The following is a 23,067-nucleotide window of genomic DNA, read 5'->3' as shown; positions in this document are numbered from 1 at the left end:
TGTCAGAAGGGGTTGAAGTACCACAGCCCCTTTTCCAAAGATGGGTATGAAAAGAATAAGATGAATGAATTTAGAAAGGGCTCCCAAATATGAAGACTACCAACTTTTGCAAAGGTTCGTTACTGTCAATGTAGTCAGGTGAAATAGTTGAGAAATGGTGCCAGCTTTCATAGTAAGGCAATATACTCAGGCAATAATAAGAACATCCTCAAACTAATACCGGACTGTTTGACTGACAATCTTCTCAGGGTCACAGGTTCGATTCCCGGCCTGGGTCACTATTTGTGCGGAGTCTGCACGTTCTCCCCTTGTCTGCGTGGGTTTCCTCTGGGTGCTCCTGTTTCCTCCCACAGTCCAAAGATGTGCAGGTTAGGTGGATTGGCCAGACTAAATTGCCCTTAGGTTGCCTTTATGGGGTTGCTGGGTTACGGGGATAGGGTGGAGGTGTGGTCTTAGGTAGGGTGCTCTTTCCAAGAGCCGGTGCAGACTCGATGGGCCGAATGGCCTCCTTCAGCACTGTAAATTCTATGATTCTATGAATTCAGTGACAAAAATGTTTTATCTGGGGACAGAACCAAAAACTATTGACAGGGAAACTGTCACCAGTGCAGAACACACACACATGGGTTTGTATGATAATATTAGACACAGTGGCCTAGTGGTAATGTTACTGGGCTCGTAATCCAGAGGCCCAGGCTAATGTTTTGGGGTCAAGGGTTCAAATCCCACTGCAGCAGCTGGTGGAATTTAAATTCACTTAATAATCTGGAATTAAAAACCTGGTCCCAGTAATGATGACCATGAAACCATTGTCAATTGTTGTAAAACCACTCCTGGTTCACTGATGTCCTTTAGGGAAGGAAATCTGCCGACCTTAGCCGGTCTGGCCAACATGTGATTCTGCTACACTGAAGTTAACTCTTTGCTGCCCTCTGACATGGTGAGGCAAGCCATTCAGTTCAAGGGCAACTAGCATTGGGCAACAAATGCAGGCCTTGTCACCAACTCCCTAATCCCATGAAAGAACTTTTAAAAAGTAGTATTCCTATTTTGAAGAGATATTGTGCATTAAACTGCAGCAGTGTGTACTAAGCCCAAACTTCTTGCCACAACTCACTTGGATCAAATCCATTGATCTCATCTTTGAAAATGATTCCATATCGAACTAACAGGATGCTATAATTGTTCCCAGGGACTTCCGGTGGCGGCCATGGTGTGAGTGGTTGCACATTTGGCAGCTCCCGCTTGTGGCGGTGTTTTTGGGCCTTTTCCCCGATTAACGTGTGGATGTTGTAATGGAAAAAGGTGCAGGAGTGGTGGAGGAAGAGTTTATTCCACCGGTGGATGGAGTCGTGGACCAGAAGTGGTTTTAGGTGAAAAGAGTGGTTGGAGCGAGAAACTTTGCCTGTGACAAAGGGGAAGATGGCGGAGGGTAAGAGACCAGCCCTACCATCTCAGTGGTCTATGGAGCAGCTGGTGGACTTCTTGAATGAGGTCAGCCAGCAGAGAAGGGAGTCTCTGGAGGACCTGGTGAGAATGGTGGATCCGCTCAAGGCGGGGATCGACCGCGTGGAGCTGAGGTTGGAGTCTCAAAGCCAAGCGATCCAGTAGGTGGAGGAGACGGTGGGGGGGTACATGGGGAGCAGCTTACTTCGTTGGCGGCCGAGATGGGGGTGACGCGAGATACCCAGAAGTGGCTTCAGGAGAAGTTGGAGGATCTGGAGAACTGCTCCCGGAGACTGAACCTGAGGATTGTGGAGTTTCCAGAGGGCATTGAGGGAGTGGATGCGGGCTCATAGGTGGCCAAGATGTTGGAGACGTTGCTGGGAGAGGGGGACTTTGAACGGCTCCTGGAGGTGGACCGGGTGTACAGGGCGCTGATGAGGAAGCTGCAGGGTAAGGAGCCACCGAGGGCGATAGTGGTGCGATTGCACCGGTTTCTTGATAAGGAACGGATTCTGAGGTGGGCCAGACAGACGAGGCGGTGTACCTGGGAGCCCAGTCAACGTCAAGTACACCAGGACCTTGGTGTGGAGCTGGCCAAGAGGAGAGCGAGCTTCAACAGAGTGAAGGCTGCCCTCTTTAAGAAGAGGGTGAAGTTTGGGATGATGTACCCTGTACGCTTCTGGGTGACCTATAATGGTCAAGAATACTATTTTGGGACACCGGAGGAAGCGATGGAGTTTGTGAGAGACAGTGGACAATGACAGAGGACACTGAACTTTGGAGGAGGTGGTTGGGGAGGTTGGTTCTCCCTGCCCCCCTTGTATGGGGAGGTTGGGTTGGGGGGGGGGGGTTTCACCCCCTTTTTTCTTGGGGGGGTTGTTTTCTCCCATTGGGAAGTTGTTGGGGGGTTTCTTGGGGGATGGGGGAGAGTCGTGGGTGAGTGCATTGGGCTCTGCTCTGTTTATTTTCTCTCTCTGGGGGCCATTGTCCTTTGTTCTTCTGTGGGGCTTGTGTTTTTTTTCTTCTTGTGGTCTTTGAATGATGTTGTTTGCACCAAGTTAGTGTTTGGAAAGGGGGGGGGGGGGGGAGGGAATCAGTGGGGGGGGGGGGGGGGGGGGTAGGATGCTAGGCGCCATTAGGCTGCCAAGCTAGCTGGGCAGGCTAGTTCACGGAATCGCAGTAGGGGGTGAGCAGGTGGTTAGAGTGTTGCTGGGGGTTGGGATTGTTAGTTTGTAGTTTGGGGGGGGGGGGGGGGTGAGACTGCTGACGGGATGGGTTTATGGTATGAGAGGAGTTGATGACGGTGGACATCTGAGGGTGGGCCTGATAGGGTGCGGGCCGCGGGCCGGAGACTGGCCCAGGAGGGGCTATGGTTGATTGACCTGGGGAGGGGGGGGTCGGCACACGACATAGTCCCCTGACCAGGCTGATCATATGGTATGGGCCAGTCAAGAGGGCTCGCGTGTTTGCACATTTGAGGAGCTTAAAGGCGGATGTGACATTGTTGCAGGAAACACTGATCCCCTGAAGATCGGGGTTCAAACTAGGCTCAGGAAAGGGTGGGTAGCGCAGGTCTTTCATTCAGGATTGGATTTGAAGACGAGGAGGGTGGCGGTCTTGACAAATAAGCAGGTAGCTTTTGAAGTGGGGAACATAGTGACAGACTCTGAGGGGAGGTTCGTTATTGTGAGTAGGAAATTGGAGGGGATGCCGGTGGTGTTGGTGAATGTTTATGCCCTGAACTGGGAAGATGTAGAGTTCTGAGACGGGTTCTGGGGAAGATCCCGGACTCGCACCAGTTGATAATGGGTGGGATTTTAACATGGTTCTTGAGCCTGAATTAGATCGGTCGAGCCCGAGGTTAGGGAGAGCACCGGCGGTGGCAAGGGAATCGAGAGGGTTTATGGAGCGTGTGGGGGGGTGGACCCATGGAGGTTTGGTAGGCCGAGGGCGAAGGAATTTTCATTTTTCTCACATGTACTCCCGGTCAACTATTTTGTGTTGGACAGGATGTTGTTGGCGGGGGTGGTCAGTTCGGAGTACTTGGACGTTGGAGGTCATCAGATTTATGTGGAGCTGAATGACACGGGTGAGGTTTCGGCAGCCACGCTGTGGGAGGCACGGAAGGCAGTGGTGAGGGGGGAGTTTATTTCAGTACACGCGCATAGAGACAAGATGAAGCGGGCGGAGATGGCGAGCTTAGCGGACGAGATTCTGCAGGTGGATAAGAGGTATTCGTTGGCCCCAGAGATGGGGTTGTTGAGGGAGTGGCAGAAACCCCAGATGCAGTCTGGACTGATATGGTGGGTAAGGCGGTAGGGCAGTTGAGGAGGGCAAGGGGGCCGGTCTATGAATCCTGGGAAAAGGTGAGCAGGATGTTGGCACACCAATTGAGGAAGCAGGAGGCGGTGAGGGAGATCAGACAGGTGAAGGATGGGGGCGGGGGGGTACATGGTCTTGGACCTGGTGGGGGTGAATGGGATGTTCAGGGACTTATAAGAGATTGTACGAGTCGGAACCCTGGCTGGGTGGAGGGAATGTGGCGTTTTTTGGATGGGTTGGAGTTCCCTAGGGTGGAGGAGGACCTGGTGGAGGTGTTGAAGGGTATGGGGGTGATGCAGGCAGAGAAGGCCCCAGGCCTGGATGGGTTCCCGGTGGAATTTTATAAAACGTTTTTGGGGGACTTGTGGCCCCTGCTGGTGAGGGCGTTCAATGAGGTGAGGGAGCAGGGGGTGCTTCCCCCTATGTTATCGCAGGCCTCTATCTCCTTAATTTTATTGAGGGATAAGGATTGGAGCAGTGTGGATCCTACAGGCCACTTCCATTATTAAACGTGGACGTTAAGTTGCTGACCAAGGTCTTGGCCTCAAGGATTGAGCACTGTGTGCCGGGGATGACAGGGGAGGACCAGATGGGATTTGTTAAGGGCATCTGTCGGCTAACATCAGGCGGTTGTTAAATGTTATAATGATGTCCCCAGAGGAACAAAGTGTGGAGGTTGTGGTCGCCATGGATGCAGAGAAGTCCTCCGACTGGGTGGAGTGGGAGTATTTGTGGGAGGTCCTGGGGCAGTTTGGGCAGGGGTTTGTGGATTGGGACTGGCTGTTGTACTGGGCGCCGACAGTGAGTGTGCGAACGAACCAGGTGATGTCGGAATATTTCAGGTTATGCCGGGAGGAGGAGGCAGGGATGCCCACTTCTCCATTGCTTTGCCTTGGTTACAGAGCCATTTGTAATGACGTTGAGAGAGTCAAGGGACTGGCAGGAGATAGTGCGGGGGAGTGGGTGGTAATACAGGGTCTTGTTGTATGCGGACGATCTGGGGGAGAGTGTGGTTTTTCCCTGAGGATGTGGGGACAGTGGCGACAGCACCTGAGGCTGGAGGGGGCCTCGGTTTGGGCACCGGTCTGCGGGAATCATGGGTTTGCTCTGGGATGGGGGGTGGGGGCGCTGGATAGGGAGTTTCGGGAGTCGCAATGGACAGGGATCGAGCGATTTGGGGATCTATTCGTTGGGAGCAGCTTCACGAGCTTGGAGGGGCTGGTGATGGAATTTGAGTTGCCCGCCAGGAATGGGTTCTGGGATTTACAGGTGAGGGATGTCAGAAAGCGGATACCATCCTTTCCCCACCTGCCGCCCCAGGGGCTACGGGACAAGATGGAGTTGATGGATTGGGAGGGAGCCCAAATAGGGGAATGAAGCATAAGTGGGAGGAAGAGTTGGGGAGGGAGATGGAGGTTGGGGTGTGGGAGGAGGCCTTGAGGAGGGTGAACATATCCTCTTTGTGTGCTTGGCTTAGTCTTATCCAGTTTAAGGTGGTTCACAGGACACATATGACTGCGGCCAGGATGAGCAGGCTTTTTGAAGGGGTGGAGGATAGGTGTGGGTGATGCGCGGGTGGACCCGCGAATCATATCCACATGTTTTGGGCCTGTCCGAAGCTTGGGAAATTCTGGCGGGGGTTCTCCAACGTTATGTCGGAGGTCTTGAAGGTGAAGGTGGTCCAGAGTTCAGAAGTGGCGATCTTTGGAGTGTCAGAAGATCCGAGAATCCAGGGGCCGAGAGAGGTCGACGTCTTGGCCTTTGCCTCCCTGGTAGTCTGGAGACGGATCCTATTGGTGTGGCGGGATTGGAGCCACCGAAACCGGGGGTTTAGGTGAATGACCTGGCAGAGTTCCTCAGGCTGGAGAAGATAAAGTTTGCCTAGAGAGGGTCTGTGGAGGGGTTTGCCTGGAGATGGCAGCCGTTTATCGACATTTTGTGTATGTGTGTGTGTGGGGTAAAAAAAGGTGGTGGGGGAGTTGGGGAGCAGGAGGGTGGGGTGTTAGGTATTTAGTTGTTTTGATTATTTGGAGCCATGTTTGCTTGTTTTGTTTTATGATTGTGTTTGATATACATAACTGCCTCAATAAAATATATATTTTTAAAAATTGTTCCCAGGTCAGTTTATGTTGAAGAATTATTGCATGTCACAAACTACCAGGAAAGCAGGTATGAGGAAAACGTCAGTCTAAATTAGTCAACATGTGATTCTTAGCCCCTGACTGGTGTGGGCTGGTTTCTGAAGAGCTGAAGCCTAAGCTACGAGAAAGGGGGGACTTTCTGGCCATCCCGTCTGTTGCCAAAGCTCAGAACGAGCTTCTTTGCTTTGGTGAGGAACCTTGAAGCATGACAGGGACCATGGAGTGAAAATAATAAAATGTTTTATAAAATTTACATAAAAAGTAAACAAAGAAAAGAAAGGGTCGGGCTAAATGGAGAGGTGGAAGGAACAAAGGAGATGCTATTCATTTTCACAGAAGAGTAACAATGCTGTGAATGAAAAGGTTCAAGAGATGGTACTGGAGCATTTACATGGGTTAATTTATAAATAACAATATAATACTGAAACATTGGTGAACTCATAATAAAAGAGACAGTGGGCCTCCAATAGCATTCCAACTTTCCCGGGACGTCAGAGTGGAAAGAACCAAGGTTTTGACCACAATCTTTCAAACACCTTTGGATCTGGAAAGGTTGTGAATGTAACATTTTGGTTCAGGGAGTGCTAAAGCAGCTAACAAAAGCCCATTCAGTCTAACATTGTTAGTGGGTAGGCTTCTAGAGACCATAATATTGCACGGTTGGAATTCAAGTATAGAAATCTTTAAAAATGGCTGGAAAAGTTAACTTAAAAAGCATATGGTCTCCATTTTATCATATGGGGTGCAATATTACACCGGTTGTTTAAAAACGCAGCAATCGCTGGCACAAAGCCGTTCGGCACACTAACAGATAGGATACTTGACGCTCAAGCACTTGTGCAGCAAGTGGCGATGGTGGAGGTGACAAAATAAAAGAAAAAAAACAAATATGGACCACGGGGAAAAACATCTTTATTTTTTTAGCAGCACTGACAGGAGCCTGGGAACAGCTCACCTTCTTTTTCGCCATGGTATGTGACATGCAAGGAATCTAGAAAACACAGGAAATAACTTGCTGCCATTTCAAAGGACTTGATTTACAAAGATATTAAGTCTGCAAACATAGCGCTTCACTTCAGAGACAAAACAAGGAATTCACAATTAAGGTGGTTTAGTTAACAGGCATTTTGAGCAATGGTCGCAGACAGAAAATGATTTTTGGATGATTCCTTACTGAGACAGTGCGCCACAAAATGGGAAGACGTAGTTACAGGTCACCCAAACAAAGGGAGAAAATATGTAATTATATAGGACTCCATCAATTTCCAACACGCAAATAAGAACTCAAACATGTTCCCATTTCCTCAGTTCAAGTAGAACTTTCCCAGTTTGTTTTTTGAGGCAGAATAAACTCTATAGTGAAAGTTTTCCACTGCAACAAAATGGTCCTAAACCCAGGCACCAATGGTAGGCCTCTATCCAGGTCTATCAAAGTAAACTAATGCAGTTCAGGTTGACTCTGCTTCTGATCTTCACAAAGCAAGGCGAGGGTATAAGCCTGAGCTTCAGTTAGCACCTCATTTCTGCTCTCCCTCAACAATGTGGCTGAGATCAGGAAGTGGCTGCAAGCAGGATTGCAGGCATGAACTCTGACGAGAGCACCTTGTGGTGCAACATAATTCCAAGCTCCTACTTCAAATTAAATTAACCATGAATCCAGCATTTACTGGAATAAGTTAGCAACTCTAGCTTCATTGATGCCTTTTGGGCAGTGTGACACAACTGAGAAACTGGATGCTGAAATCACAAATATCCTTGATCGCAATACTGCAATGTGCAGTGAGCAGGACATTGATGCTCATTCAGGTATCTAAGGGAATTCTTGAGTTATTAGAAAAGATAGATTCCATTGTCCTACAGGAAAATGGCTCCTCCATGCTACAAGATTTTGTCCCAATCCAATTTAGTCACGTGTTAGTGACTCACTGACCATTTAATCAGTGGCGCTCCAACCTGTGCCACTGTAACTTTCTTATCCCAAAGGGAGAGAACCAATAGAATCAGGAACTTGACAGGTGCAGAGTGCAGCGAACGAGGCGACGACAGAAAGATTAGGGACCAAGTGTGAGGGAGCAATTGCGGCAAGAAGCAGAAAGCGAGAATGCAGAAAGCAGAGCAAGCAGCAAAGAAAGAGAAAAGGAGAATTGGAGGGGCAAAACACATGCCGGAGGATGGACAGCAAAGGGAGCATTAAGACAGCCAATTGCAACGATGGAGAGCTGACATGGTGGTAGAGCTGACAGGAGGAGAGATCGAGGAAACATAAGAAATAGGAGCAGCAGTAGACCACATGACCCACTGAGCCTGCTCTGCCGATCTTGAGCTACAACTCCATTTTCCTGCCCTCTCCACATATCCCTTAATCAACTGGGTGAGAGATGATTGGGGAGAGTGTCCAAGGGGTGAGAGAAACTGGGGGAAGGGAGATTCACTCAACAAAAGGTTAGAAATACAAGAATGAAAAATATAATAATGAAAGTGGAAGAGAGAAAGTTATAGAGTGAAACAAATTGGGGAATGAGAACAGAGAATGAGAAAAGGGAAAAGATAGCAAAAGACAGTATGAATTAAGAAAGACAATTATGGAAATGGGCCCAGAGGGGACCTAGCTGTTAAAAGAAGCCTTGTGTCTGGGCCAGGAACCTTGAGGGAGCAATAAACGATGATACAGCAAATCTTGGTCAATTTGGGGTCTTTTAGTACTTTTGTATCTTTTCTTTAATGTGTTTGTACTTTGGAAAAACACAGTGGGAAAATATCCATTAAAAAGAGGAAAAGTAAACAACTGTAATGGCAACATACAGAAATAATCTGATGATGGTTCAGGAAACTGTATTGTTAGTGAGTGTTACAAGTATAAGAATTAATATATATACTGTAATGTTTGAAAGGTTTTAAACAATTATTATTTAACTATGCCATCAAATTAGGGGATCCCCAAAGTAACAAGACATTCTGATGATCGGGTTTCACGGTAATCCCTCTTCCTATTGTTAAAATTGTCCCTCTGCTCTCATTAAAAATCTTCCCTCCCCTCCCACCTCAGGATATAGCGACACTGCCACTTACCCTGAAGATACAGGGGACATCCTTCCTATTGGCGTGGATAACATCAGAAGCTAATACAGAGCTAACTGAAAACTCTTCATCCCTGGGGGAAATTAAAAAGAAAATACTTTTTTTTAAAGAAAACAAAACAATAATATTCTGCCCTTACCGATACCTCTCTGATCTTCTGACACTGTAAGAGGGCAAAGAAGAATCTATTACCTGGCTGCCTTCAAGGGGCCAGCAGTGAACAGAAGGCAAAGTAACAAACTGTGTTTGTAACTCTGTTTATTTGTAAATGCAGATACTGTATCATTTGATTTAAAAGGCTTGAGAATAGACTGAACAGCAATGAAAATTAATTTAACACAAATGCTCACACTGCCTCAATAAGAAATTCCTATAATGCATTTCACAACTCAGGAATTTCCAAAGCACTTTCACAGCTAATAAAACACATTAAGTATAGTCGCTATTGTAATGCAAGAAACACTGAAGCCAATTTGCGCACAGCAAGTTCCCGCCAACAACAAGGAACTAATGATCAGTTAATCTGTTTTAGCAATGTTGATTTAGGGGGATATATTGGTCAGAACACACAGGAGAAATACCCTGCTCAACTTCAAAATGGTGCCATAGAATATGTTAAGTCCACCTGAGAGGGTTCCAGGGCTTCAGTTTAACTCATTTGAATGACTGCACTTTAGACAGTGCCACACTCCCTCAGTACTGCACTGGAGCATCAGCCTAGATGTTTATGCTCATGTCTCTGGAGTGGGACTTGAACACAGCCTTCAGACTCCGAGGTGGGAGTATTACCAACTGAACGATAGCTGACACTAAATAAAAGGAACGGGTATCAGTGGAATATCATTGATAGGGAAACACCTTTCCTACACGGGACCCTGTGAACGGAATAAAACAGCAAGTGGCCAGACAGAAGAGGAAGAGTTACTCGCACATACCTCATGTCAATAACTTGGCTAACCACCACACTTGGCTGAGAAGCCTTCCCTTCTGCTATTTCGTACAAAAAGAGTTTGAAATCGCAAACTACAGCTAGTGCCCTCTGCCAACCTTTCTTCACTCCAGCAGGTTTAGGTACCTAGGTGAAAACATTTGTATATTTTGAGAGATAGTCATTTAGTTGAACAGAACCCGAGTATTGCTGGAAAATGGACAGGTTGTTGAAGCTTTTGTCTTGAACTAATCAGGACAGTTTGCAAGAATACCAAATGTAAAGTAAACAACAATTCATACTGCGAAAGAGAGTTCTGATTAGTTGGCAAGGGGACTCTGATTAGTAGAGACTTTGTCATGGAGAATGCATCAGGGAGCAGTTAACTGTCAAGCTTTTATTTAAATTAAAACCAGGCAGGTCAATGTTGATTGATCAAGGCATTGCTAGGGGAAATGAATTAGGGGATGGCTAAGTTTTTTTTAGTTGTCAAAGGCACAATGCACGGGCTATGTCAGAGTTAAGCAGAGACCAATCAGAGTTCACTTGCCAACCAATCATCACTTTTCATTTGTAGAATAAATTGTTGTTCCTTTTACAATTGATATTCTTGCAAACTATCCTGATGAATTCAAGATGGAAAGCTGTGACAACATTTCTTTTCCTTTAAGCAATATTTTGAGATGGAAGGCGAGGATACAAGGGTAGTCAAAGTGCTCGCATGATTGTGCAGGAGGCAGCCCGATCTGCACTTGTGATAGTTCAAAATTGAAGGGCATAAAAAGACCAGTTGGTGCATCACGCCCTGATATCTCGAACATCTTAACAACACTTCCTTCCTCCCTTCCCTCCCACGCTTGCAGCTTCGCCATTCACCCCCGCCCACCCCTTCCCATACCCCTCCAATAAGCAAATAACCACAGGAAAAAAACATCAGCTATACAGGAACTATTTTGCTCCTGGATGCCGACCCATATTTGTGAATAACCCAATCACTCCTCATACAATTTCCACTGCATGGCCATAAGTGGATACTCATAAGTATTGTTCCACACCCTGTGCTGCTGGGAAATATGCACTGGGTCGGAAGTATGAAGTGAGCTGGCTAGAGGGTTCCTGGGAACCGCCAATAGATGTTTTAACGAGGGTAAAGCTGGTGGTTGGGATTTAGATTGGAAGGAGCAGGAAGCTAAAGGCTATTTTGAGAGTGGGCGGGAAATTTCTCTTTAAATCACTATGACTGCAAACTGTTTAAGAAACCTTGAATAATTTTGCTGGGCTTGTGGTGATTTCACCCAACCTCGATTGGACCACACACTATTATTTTGTTATCGGAATAGATGGCATGAACCAAGTAGACAGTGTAAAAATAACAAGGTGGGCAAGAGAATTTAACCTCCTTAATCAGATAGTAAGAAGCCAGAAAGTGAGATGCGAAAGGGTTTCCACATTGTACTGTACTGACAAATTATATAGGATCTTCAATGTCCATCTGAACAACAAGGGCCTTGGTTCTCTATCTCCTCTGAAGGATGGGACCTCTGACAATGTAGTATTATTACAATAGAGTGTCAACCTAGATCATTTACCCAAGTCCTGGACTGGGCTTGATATTCATTTGCATGGAGGCGACAGTGCTAACAATCGGAAACATTTAAAACAAGAGAGGAGCATGTACCTCTATAAATTAGAAGATCTTCTAATAAAATGTGGATAAAGTTTTCTCAATTTTTATCCCAACTAATATTTCAATGTTCATAAGGAGTGATATTTAGCTGCAAGAAACAATATCTTCTACATACAGTACCATAAGTGTGACTTCTTTCAGTGATGATACAAGAGTGATCACCAGATTACAATAGGTGCCGTCACTTACAGCTGGAGCTGTGAATCCATAGTTTTATATTGATTTGCCCTTACCCGAACATGACCCTCATAGGCTGTCCCGATGCCTCTCTGCGGGTCGATCCCCAGTGGTCCCTTTGTTTGGTCAGGTGGGATGGGGCAGACGGAGGGTGCTTTGTCTGCGCAAGTCACGTGGCACGAGAACCCACACACTAAAAACGAAACAGCATCTTAAATCGATCAAATAACCTTGTGACCAACAATAACAATGTGCTATTATATAGCACCTTTGATGTGATAAAACCTTCCAAGGCACTTCAAAGGAGCATTATCAAACAAAATTTGATCAGAAAGATAGGTTCTAATAAGTGTCTTAAAGGAAGAAAGAGAGGTAGAGTGTGTTTCAGGGCAGCAATCAGGGCCTAAGCAGTTTACAGCAGGGTTCCATGATGGTGTGATTAAAATCAGGGATGCTCAAGAGTCCAAAATCCAAGGAGTGCAGATATCTTGTAGAGCTATGGACTCAGAGAAGAATATACAGGTCTGCAAGAGGGTTTTGAAAAAAAGGATGAGAATTTTAAAATCACTACATTGCTTAATTAGAAGCCAATGGGGGCCCCAGGCTTCATTTTGGGGAGTAGAAGATGCCTGTAAGTGATTTCTGTTTTTAAACATGGATTAGCTGTGGCATGACCACCAGCACGTGGTCTCGGTCCAATGGTAAGGTCTTTCCAAGATGATGAAAGGCTGACTTTTCAGTAAAAGGTTGGCATGATGATATACAGGCGGGTGTGAGATTGCAGGGATATTTACAGGCTACTTCCATCCCCTCTATTTCTCTCTCCCCTCCACCAGACTTCCCCCATTTAATATCCCCTCACTCTCCCAGGTTCTTGCTATATTAGCCTTCTACTCGCATCCAGCTGAGTCCTCCCCCCAACCTCCATCTGCTCCACAGACATTCCCTACCTCCTATAGGATTTCCCCTATTCCTCACCCCAGCCCTGCCCACTCTTCCCCAAACCGAGCTCTTTGCTCTAGTAGAGGTGCCATGGGTGATGTCCTCTGGCCTCCAGCCTTCCTCTCCCTCCCAATCTCTCTATGGGTTCACTCTTCTGCTCCTAGTTGCTCCCTCATGAGGGAGGGGCTGTTGAGATTTCTCTTCAGCTCTGGAGCCAAGGGCTCGTTGCTGGTGCCCTGGCAACCGAAGGTATGTCCTTGGTCTCCAAGACCGCAGGGCCCACCGCTCAGCTTTGGCCAATCTCCCTGCTCCTTTTCTCTCCAATTCCACTCCTCCTCACCTTTTGACCAACAACCTACACTCCAATAAAACATCTACCTTGGCATTAAACCCCTCAATAAAATCTCAAATAAGACCCCAACCTTAACAATCTAACCCACTCAAAAAGTCCCCTACTTCAACACCAAACCCCTGTTCCAGAACCCCTCCTAGTCTACAAGGTTAATAATAATAATCTTTAGTGTCACAAGTAGGCTTACATTAACACTGCAATGAAATTACTGTGAAAAGACCCTAATCGCCACATTCCGGCGCCTGTTCGGGTCACAGAGGGAGAATTCAGAATGTCCAAATTACCTAACAGCACGTCTTTAGGGACTTGTGGGAGGAAACCGGAGCACCCGGAGGAAACACACGCAGACACGGGGAGAATGTGCAGACTCCACACTGACAGTGACCCAAGCCGGGAATCGAACCCGAGACCCTGGTGCTGTGAAGCAACATTGCTAACCACTGTGATACCGTGCCACCCAGAAGCACAGATACAGCACAGAAGGTAGAGCACAGGCTGGGTAAGAGCGAGGGTCAGCGAATCCTGTAACCTGGGACCACAGGCTTATTGTGGGGCGTATGTGGGAGGTGTTGCGCAGTGGCAAGCCCTCTTTGCACCTGGGTGTGGGGTGGGGTAGGAGGAATTGGGTTTGGTAATTGGTTGGTGGTGGATTTGGACATGGTTTCCAGAAGGCTGGTCGCCTAGCGTGGGCTCAGGCAGAAGATAGCCTGAAAGGCAGGGGAGAAAGAGACAAATTGTTACAGCAGTGTTCAGAACCACAAATTGCAATTAGATATTTCAGCAGTTGCTCTGTTACCAACAGTAGCAAGTAATATTCTAGTACAGCAAGCAAAGCAAGATAGGGAAACAGAACATAAGACTAAAAAGTAAAATGAAGCTACAGGGCATCTGAAGACAGGATGGTCCACATTATAACAGAGTGTTTCCTCCCATAGACTTTGAATTCAGTTAATCTAGGGGCTGATTAAGCACAGTGGGCTAAACAGCTGGCTTGTAATGCAGAACAATGCCAGCAGCGCGGGTTCAATTCCCGTACCGGCCTCCCCGAACAGGCACCGGAATGTGGCGATTAGGGGCTTTTCACAGTAACTTCATTGAAGCCTACTTGTGACAACAAGCGATTATTATTATTATTATCTCCATGTACTTTAACATGAAGGAAAAATTCAAGCCTTCAAGCAGGGCAAGAGTAATACTATTTTTCTGAGTCTTCAGAGAGCTTCAAACTCTTGGAAGAGTACATTAATTAATTATCCCTCCCGAGAGATTGTGGTGCAAGAGCAGTAATTTTCAGCACTTAGTTAGCCGATGTTATTGCAGTCCACTGTTTATAATGGTTAACTAACAACGCCTTACATTTATATAGCAATGTTCACATTGCAACACGTTGGGGCTGGTTTAGCACAGGGCTAAATCACTGGCTTTGAAAGCAGACCTCGGCAGGCCAGCAGCACGGTTCAATTCCCGTATCAGCCTCCCCGAACAGGCGCCTGAATGTGGCGACTAGGGGCTTTTCACAGTAACTTCATTTGAAGCCTACTTGTGACAATAAGCGATTTTCATTTATTTCGTTCCAGGGTGTTTCACAGGAACATAATGGACACCAAGCCAAAGGGTATATATTAGGAGGTAAAAGCAAATTACTGTGGATGCCTGAGACAAAAACAGAAAATACTGGACAATGTTAGCAGGTCTGCCAGCATCAGTGGACAGAAAAGGAAGCTAACGTTGAGTCGTGATGACAGGGGCTGTCCAAAAACTTGGCTTCATTCATGGTCTTAACATAGGAGAGAGTAGTGGAGAGACTTATGGAGGGAATTGCAGAGTTTAGGGCCCAGCTGACTGAAGCCATGGTCACCAAAGCTGTTGACAGATGCACAAGAAACCAGAGCTGCCACCCACCTCATGCTGCAGCCAATCTCTAAATCATCCAATACAAACAATGAGAATTGAATAATTAACTTAACAATATTATTTATAAAAGAATAATATTAAAGTGAAATTGTTAAAATGATGTTGAAACCACAAAGGAATTCACACTCTGAATGACGATGAGACCATGGTCTGTTATGTAGTACTAAATGAGTATCCTCACCTTCACAAGTGCAGCCTTGGCGCACTAGGCCAACCATCAGAGATGTACATTGATTGCACTTCGTTGGTGTATTAAAGGACTTCACGACAAACTGATGAGCTTTGGGCTATAAAAGAGGAAACTTATTCATTAAAATAGATTGCTAACAAACTCTGAACAGCATTTAAAGCTCATTTCTCATACTGGAAGCTGCTGGACAACACATGTTCTCACAGTGAAATAATCTGATCTTTTGCTGTTAAAAAAAATCTGCTTTGAATATAGATTACAAGATCCAATAAACGTCTTCGTGGATGAATGCGGAATTTAGTTCTATGCAATTTCCTTCTTTTCAACTTGAAAGGAGGCACAAGCTCAGTTATTTAAATAGGTGAATTGCATAAAAATGCATTAAGCTTCATGCTGTAACCTTTTGCTTCAATGTAAAGTTGATGCATTTGTTGCTCAGTCTGTACTGCAGGTGAGATTACAGGAGCACTAATCGGAGCAAATTGTCAAGAACTGGAAAATTCCCCAATTGAATTATGCCAGGGAGCCTGCTTGGCTTTTGCAGTTTCTACCGATCGGCCAGAAAAAAAGATCTGTCTCCAGTGGCAAGGTTTGAGGCGAGGGAGTGGTTCAAGGAGAGGGGAGCACGTACAAGTCTGCAGCTTTTGAGAAAGCAACTGTGTAAAGTTGCAGAGTGCTTTACCTTTGGATTTGAGACACTGGAACCGCTGTAGGAGGACCTGATGGTTGGTGTTAGTACTGTACGTTGAGGGTGGTCACTCCCCTAATAAGGTTCAAACAGAGGTGATTAGCTGCAATGACGGGCAGGAATAATCAATTCATGCGACAGAATAAAAGGAATTACAGTAGAAACGTCTTACTGGAAACATCTTTTACAACTCGGCAAAATATTCTCCTTCAACTGACTGTTCCTTTTAAGGAGATTAAAATTAAGTATACTGGTCTTAAATGGTATAATCTGTTGTAAGTATCCATAAACCAAAGTTATTGATCCACCTCCATTGGGACTAAAAGCAGGGAATAATCTTCGACTGATATCCTTTGGTTTAGACACATTTCATTTAGAACTGGCATTGAGTAAAATCTATTCAAAGATAAAATATACATTCTATAATGTTAGACAGAAAAACATAAGAATTAAGAGCCCGAGAACCTGCGCTGCAATTCAATGATCAGGTCAGATCTTATAGAACATAGAACAGTACAGCACAGAACAGGCCCTTCGGCCCTCAATGTTGTGCCGAGCCATGATCACCCTACTCAAACCCACGTATCCACCCTATACCCGTAACCCAACAACCCCCCCCTTAACCTTACTTTTATTAGGACACTATGGGCAATTTAGCATGGCCAATCCACCTAACCCGCACATCTTTGGACCGTGGGAGGAAACCGGAGCACCCGGAGGAAACCCACGCACACAGGGGGAGGACGTGCAGACTCCACACAGACAGTGACCCAGCCGGGAATCGAACCTGGGACCCTGGAGCTGTGAAGCATTTATGCTAACCACCATGCTACCCTGCTGCCCCGAATCTTCTACCTCAACTTCACCTTCCATCCACCCTTCCTCTGTATCCCTGGATTCACACCAAAAATACAACTATCTCAACCTTAAAACATTCATCAATGGGGCATCCACACCTCTCTGGGTACAGGATTCCAAAGATTCACACAACCCTTTGAGTGAAAATTTTCTCTTCATCTCAATCCTAAATAAACGACCCCTTATCCTGAGTCTATGCCTCTGTATTCTAGATTCCCCACCCAGGTGAGACAACCTCTCCATATCTACCCTCTCAAACCCCTTCAGAACATTGTATTTTGTATGTTTCAATGAGACAACCTCTGTCATTCTTCTCAATTTCAGAGAATATAGACTTCTCATCATAGGACAACCCTTCTATCCCAGTGACAAATCTAGTGCACCTTTGCAGTTCCACCTCCAATGCAAGAAAATGCTTTCTTACATATGAAGACGAAAACTATGTATAGTGTTCCAGATGTGGTCTGACCAAAGCCCTGTACAATAGTAGAAAACCTTATTTATTCTTGTACTACAATCCCCTTGCAATACTGGCCATCCTGTTTGCCTTCCTAATTGCTTGCTATACCTGTGTCCCATGTACAAGTATACCTATATCCCTCTGGACATCAACAGTTACAAGCTTCACTCCTTTAAAAAAAATTTGCTTTTCAATTCTTACAACTGAAATAAATAAACTGACACTGTCCCACATTAAAAAAAACTTAAGATTATGCAATTAAGGGGCAATTTAGCATGTCCAATCCACCTATGCTACACATCTTTTGGGTTGTGGGGTTAATACCCACACAGACACGGGGAGAATGTGCAAACACCACACTGAAAGTGACCCGGGGCCGGGATCAAGCCCGGGTCCTCGGCGGCGTGAGGCAGCAGTGCTAACCACTGCACCACCGTGCTGCCCTTACTGCTTTTATTTCTTATGTTGAACAAAGAAGAGGAACAAAGAAAATTACAGCACAGGAACAGGCCCTTCGGCCCTCCCAGCCTGCGCCGATCCTAGGTTTTTAATCTAAACCTGTTGCCTATTTTCCAAGGATCTACTTCCCTCTGTTCCCCGCCCGTTCATATATCTGTCCAGATGCATCTTAAATGATGCTATCGTGCCCGCCTCTACCATCTCCGCTGGCAAAGCGTTCCAGGCACCTCTGCGTAAAAAACTTTCCACGCACATCTCCCTTAAACTTTCTCCCTCTCACCTTGAAATCGTGACCCCATATAATTGGCACCCCCACTCTTGGAAAAAGCTTGTTGCTATCCACCCTGTCCATACCTCTCATAATTTTATAGACCTCAAACAGGTCCCCCCTCAACCGCCGTCTTTCCAACAAAAACAATCCTAATCTACTCAACCTTTCTTCATAGCTAGCACCCTCCATGCCAGGCAACATCCTGGTGAACCTCCTCTGCACCCTCTCTAAAGCATCCACATCCTTCTGGTAATGTGGCGACCAGACCTGCACGCAGTATTCCAAATGTGGCCTAACCAAAGTCCTATACAACTGTAACATGACCTGCCGACTCTTATACTCAATACTCCGTCCGATGAAGGCAAGCATGCTGTATGCCTTCTTGACCACTCTATCAACCTGCGTAGCCACCTTCAGGGTACAATGGACCTGAACTCCCAGATCTCTCTGTACATCAATTTTCCCCAGGACTCTTCCATTGACCATATAGTCTGCTCTTGAGTTAGATCTTCCAAAATGCATCACCTTGCATTTGCCTGGATTGAACTCCATCTGCCATTTCTCTGACCAACTCTCCAATCTATCTATATTTTGCTGTATTCTCTGACAGTCCTCCACGCTATCTGCAAGTCCACCAATCTTAGTATCATCTGCAAACTTGCTCATCAGACCACTTATACCTTCGTCCAGATCATTTATGTATATCACAAACAATAGTGGTCCGAGCACAGATCCCAGTGGAACACCACTAGTCACCTTTCTCCATTTTGAGACATTCCCTTCCACCACTACTCTCTGTTGCCCAGCCAGTTCTTTATCCATCTAACTAGTACACCCTGAACCCCATACGACTTCACTTTTTCCATCAACCTGCCATGGGAAACTTTATCAAACGCCTTACTAAAGTCCATGTATATGACATCTACAGCCCTTCCCTCATCAATTAACTTTGTCACTTCCTCAAAGAATTCTATTAGGTTTGTAAGACAAGACCTTCCTTGCACAAAACCATGCTGCTTATCACTGATAAGTCTATTTTCTTCCAAATGTGAATAGATCCTATCCCTCAGTATCCTCTCCAACAGTTTGCCTACCACTGACGTCAAGCTCACAGGCCTATAATTCCCTGGATTATCCCTGCTACCCTTCTTAAACAAAGAGACAACATTAGCAATTCTCCAGTCCTCCGGGACCTCCCCGTGCTCAAGAATGCTGCAAAGATATCTGTTAAGGCCCCAGCTATTTCATCCCTTGCTTCCCTCAGTAACCTGGGACAGATCCCATCCGGTCCTGGGGACTTGTCCACCTTAATGCCTTTTAGAATACCCAAAACCTCCCCCTTCCTTATGCCGACATGACCTAGAGTATTTAAACATCCATCCCTAGCCTCAACATCCGTCATGACCCCCTCCTTGGTGAATACCAATGCAAAGTACTCATTAAGAATCTCACTCATTTCCTCTGACTCCACGCATAAATTCTCTCTTTTGTCTTTGAGTGGGCCAATCCTTTCTCTAGTTACCCTCTTGCTCCTTATATACGAATAAAAGGCTTTGGGATTTTCCTTAACCCTGTTAGCCAAAGATATTTCATGACCCCTTTTAGCCCTCTTTATTGCGCATTTGAGATTTGTCCTACTTTCCCGATTTTCCTCCAAAGCTTCATCAGTTTTGAGTCGCCTAGATCTTATGTATGCTTCCTTTTTCATCTTAGCTAGTATCACAATTCCACCTGTCATCCATGGTTCCCTAATCCTGCCATTTCTATCTCTCATTTTCACAGGGACATGTCTGTCCTGCACTCTAATCAACCTATCCTTAAAAGACTCCCACGTTTCAAATGTGGATTTATCCTTAAACAGCCGCTCCCAATCCACATTCCCGAGCTCCTGCCGAATTTTGTTATACTTGGCCTTTCCCCAATTTAGCACTCTTCCTTTAGGACCACTCTCGTCTTTGTCCATGAGTATTCTAAAACTTACGGAATTGTGATCACTATTCCCAAAGTAATCACCGACTGAAACTTCAACCACCTGGCTGGGATCGTTCCCCAATACCAGGTCCAGTATGGCCCCTTCCAGACTATTTACATACTGCTCTAAAAAACTCTCCTGGATGTTCCTTACAAATTCTGCTCCATCTACGCCCCCAACACTACATGAGTCCCATTCAATGTTGGGGAAGTTAAAATCTCCCATCACAACCACCCTATTGCTCCTACATTTTTCTATAATCTGTCTACATATTTGTACCTCTACTTCACGATCGCTTTTGGGAGGCCTGTAGTAAAGTCCCAACAATGTTACTGCACCCTTCCTATTTCTTAGCTCTATCCATATTGCCTCAGTGCTCGAATCCTCCATCGTGCCCTCCTTAATCATAGCTGTGATATCATCTCTGACCAGTAATGCAACTCCTCCATTCCTTTTACCTCCCTCTCTATCCCTCATGAAGCATCTATACCCTGGGATATTAGTTGCCAGTCTTGCCCATCCCTCAACCAAGTCTCAGTAATACCAATAACATCATATTCCCAGGTACTAATCCAAGCCCTAAATTCATCTGCCTTACCTGCTACACTTCTCGTATTAAAACAAATGCACCTCAGACCACCTGTCCCTTTGCGTTCATCATCTCTTCCCTGTCTACTCTTCCCCTTCGTCACATTGAGTTTATTATCTAGTACCTTACTGGCTTTAGTTGCTGCCTCTTTACTGACCTGTAACTTCCTTATCTGGTTCCCATCCCCCTGCCACATTAGTTTGAAACCTCCCCAACAGTGTTAGCAAAAGCACCCCCTAGGACATTGTTTCCAGTCCTGCCCAAGTGTAGACCATCCGATTTGTAGTGGTCCCGCCACTCCCAGAACCGGTTCCAATGTCCCAAAAATCTGAACCCCTCCCTCCTGCACCATCTCTCAAGCCATGTATTCATTCTGACTATTCCTGAATTTATACTCTGACTATCTCGTGGCACTGGTAGCAATCCTGAGATTACTACCTTTGAGGTCATACTTTTTAAACTTATCTCCTAACCCCCTAAATTCTATTTGTAGGACCTCATCCCATTTTTTACCTATATCGTTGGTGCCTATATGCACCACGACAACTGGCTGTTCACCCTCCCCCTTCAGAATGTCCTGCAGCCGATCTGCGACATCCCTGACCCGTGCACCCGGGAGGCAACATACCATTCGGGAGTCTCGTTTTCGACCACAGAAACGCCTGTCTACTCCCCTTACGAAATGAAATGAAAATCGCTTATTGTCACGAGTAGGCTTCAATTAAGTTACTGTGAAAAGCCCCTACTCGCCACATTCCGGCGCCTGTGCGGGGAGGCTGGTACGGGAATCAAACCGCGCTGCTGGCCTGCTTTAAAAGCCAGCGATTTAGCTGAGTGAGCTAAACCAGCCCCTAATTGGTTGCAATTACCTGGATTTTCCTTTATCTAACAGTGACCCTAAAGAGGCTGAATAAACAGTTATATAGAACGTTCCTTCTAAACAATACATCTACCTGTATTTAAAAAACAAATGAAGATATTTTCCTCTATCAAAGTTAGATTACTCAAAATGTGAGTTGAAGGGCTCGGAGTCTATACTGCAGGATATGAATAACATGAAAAAGAGCAGCTGGGAAGGTGAAATAAATCTGTAAACTGATCAGTTGAGGTAGGCTTTGGATTTAAAAGTTCATTGATTGTACAAGAAGTGAAGAGGCAAGGTGCTTCAGTTATTAAGAAGCCGGAGCAGGAGTAGGTAATTCAGTCCCTCGAGCCGGCTCCACTATTTAATATGATTATGGACGATCTCTTCTCGGCCTCAACTCCACTTTCCTGCCCGTTTTCCATTACCCTTCAACCCATTACTAATTAAAATTCTGTCTATCTCCTCCTTAAATTTACTCAAAGTCCCGGATTCCACTTCACTCTGGGGTAGTGAATTCCACAGATTCACAAGCTTTTGTGATAAATAATTTAGTTGCGGTTTTAAGTCTGCTACCCCTTATCTTAAAACTGTGACCTCTCATTCTAGATTAACCCACAAGAGGAAGCAACCACTGCAAGTCTACTTTGTCAATATACCTCAATTAGATCTCCCCTCAAGACCCAATCTCTCCCTGTATTTGAGTTTAAATTCCATCACCTGCCGTGGTGGGAATCAAACCTGGGACCCCAGATCATTACCCTGAGTCTCTGGACTACTAGTCCAGTGACAGTACCACTGCCTCCTGTATTGGAAGGTGGATCCCGATAGCACAGTCAAGCAGCTACCGATGTGTGTTCGTTTTGGTGGCAGAATCCTTTCGTTTTTTTCTGGCTGTCCCTCCCCATCCTGGTGTGGGTTTCCCCTGCTTTTTTGACTGAGACCAGGCTATATTGCTCATGAGTCGCGACCCCACGGTTGCCTTTTGTTGTCCCTTTGAAGGCAGTGTTGATACTGGTGGTTCGAAGATGTGGTTGTGAGGGCTAAGTTCCTTGCTCTTGGTCTCATTTTACTTCTTCTGTAGGAGACTCTGGGTTGCTGACATGGGTCGGATTGTACCCAGTCCTCACTTTGAATTTGACTTTTGCCATCTCGAATGTGTAGGGTCTGGAGAGGAGTTTAAATTGGGCTGTAAGAGTTAGCCCATTTCCCTTCAGTCATTTTGATTTTTAAACAATGGGTGTGTAGGGCTAAATTGTTGCCTGAATCCGGTTTGGGTGCAGACAAGTCATTTATCCGGGGAGAGAACCTGTTGGGAATTATGTCCCTGATTTAGCTGGTCTTGTTGTTCCTAACGTTGTACTGACTGTTGGACTGTGCCTGTTGTACATTGAAACCTAAAGCTGTCCTTTTGCCTATTTTATGTGATTTGTGTAAATATTCCAATAAAGAGACGATTAAGAAAAAAAAAAAGAGTTGCAGTATGCAGTGCAGTGAACTTTGATTTCAACACAGTGAGATGTGCTGTAAGCAAGACATTAAAAGGGGACGCTGAGGGAAGGTTAAAATCCCTGCATGCGGCAGGTGGTGGGGAGAGAAGGGGGAAGAAAAACAGGATCTGAGGCAGTAGCTATAGGTTGTGAGGGCCTGTGGCTAAGGACTGGGATTGGGTTGCTTGCCTCTCCGATCTCCGCTCCAAATAGTTTGTCATCCAGAGAGAGGAGAGACGTA

At 45.8% G+C, this 23,067-nt stretch overlaps 1 protein-coding gene across 1 annotated transcript in view; it reads right to left on the bottom strand.

The window, feature by feature from the left end:
• Positions 1-23,067, bottom strand: part of LOC119967000 (serine/threonine-protein kinase MRCK alpha-like) — a 386,584-nt gene that overhangs the window by 55,702 nt on the left and 307,815 nt on the right. The window contains exons 23-28 of the mRNA XM_038798987.1: positions 15,860-15,940; positions 15,169-15,274; positions 11,836-11,972; positions 9,923-10,062; positions 8,979-9,060; positions 6,865-6,900 (exon numbers count right to left, since the gene is read on the bottom strand). Coding sequence (XP_038654915.1) covers positions 6,865-6,900; positions 8,979-9,060; positions 9,923-10,062; positions 11,836-11,972; positions 15,169-15,274; positions 15,860-15,940 — 582 coding nt within the window. The remainder of the gene's footprint in view (positions 1-6,864; positions 6,901-8,978; positions 9,061-9,922; positions 10,063-11,835; positions 11,973-15,168; positions 15,275-15,859; positions 15,941-23,067) is intronic.

This window comes from Scyliorhinus canicula, chromosome 6 (assembly GCF_902713615.1).
Source record: "Scyliorhinus canicula chromosome 6, sScyCan1.1, whole genome shotgun sequence".
In the NCBI taxonomy this organism is placed as follows: Eukaryota; Metazoa; Chordata; class Chondrichthyes; order Carcharhiniformes; family Scyliorhinidae; genus Scyliorhinus; species Scyliorhinus canicula.
The sequence above is the reverse complement of the archived record's forward strand: the minus strand, read 5'-3'. Positions and strand labels throughout refer to the sequence as shown.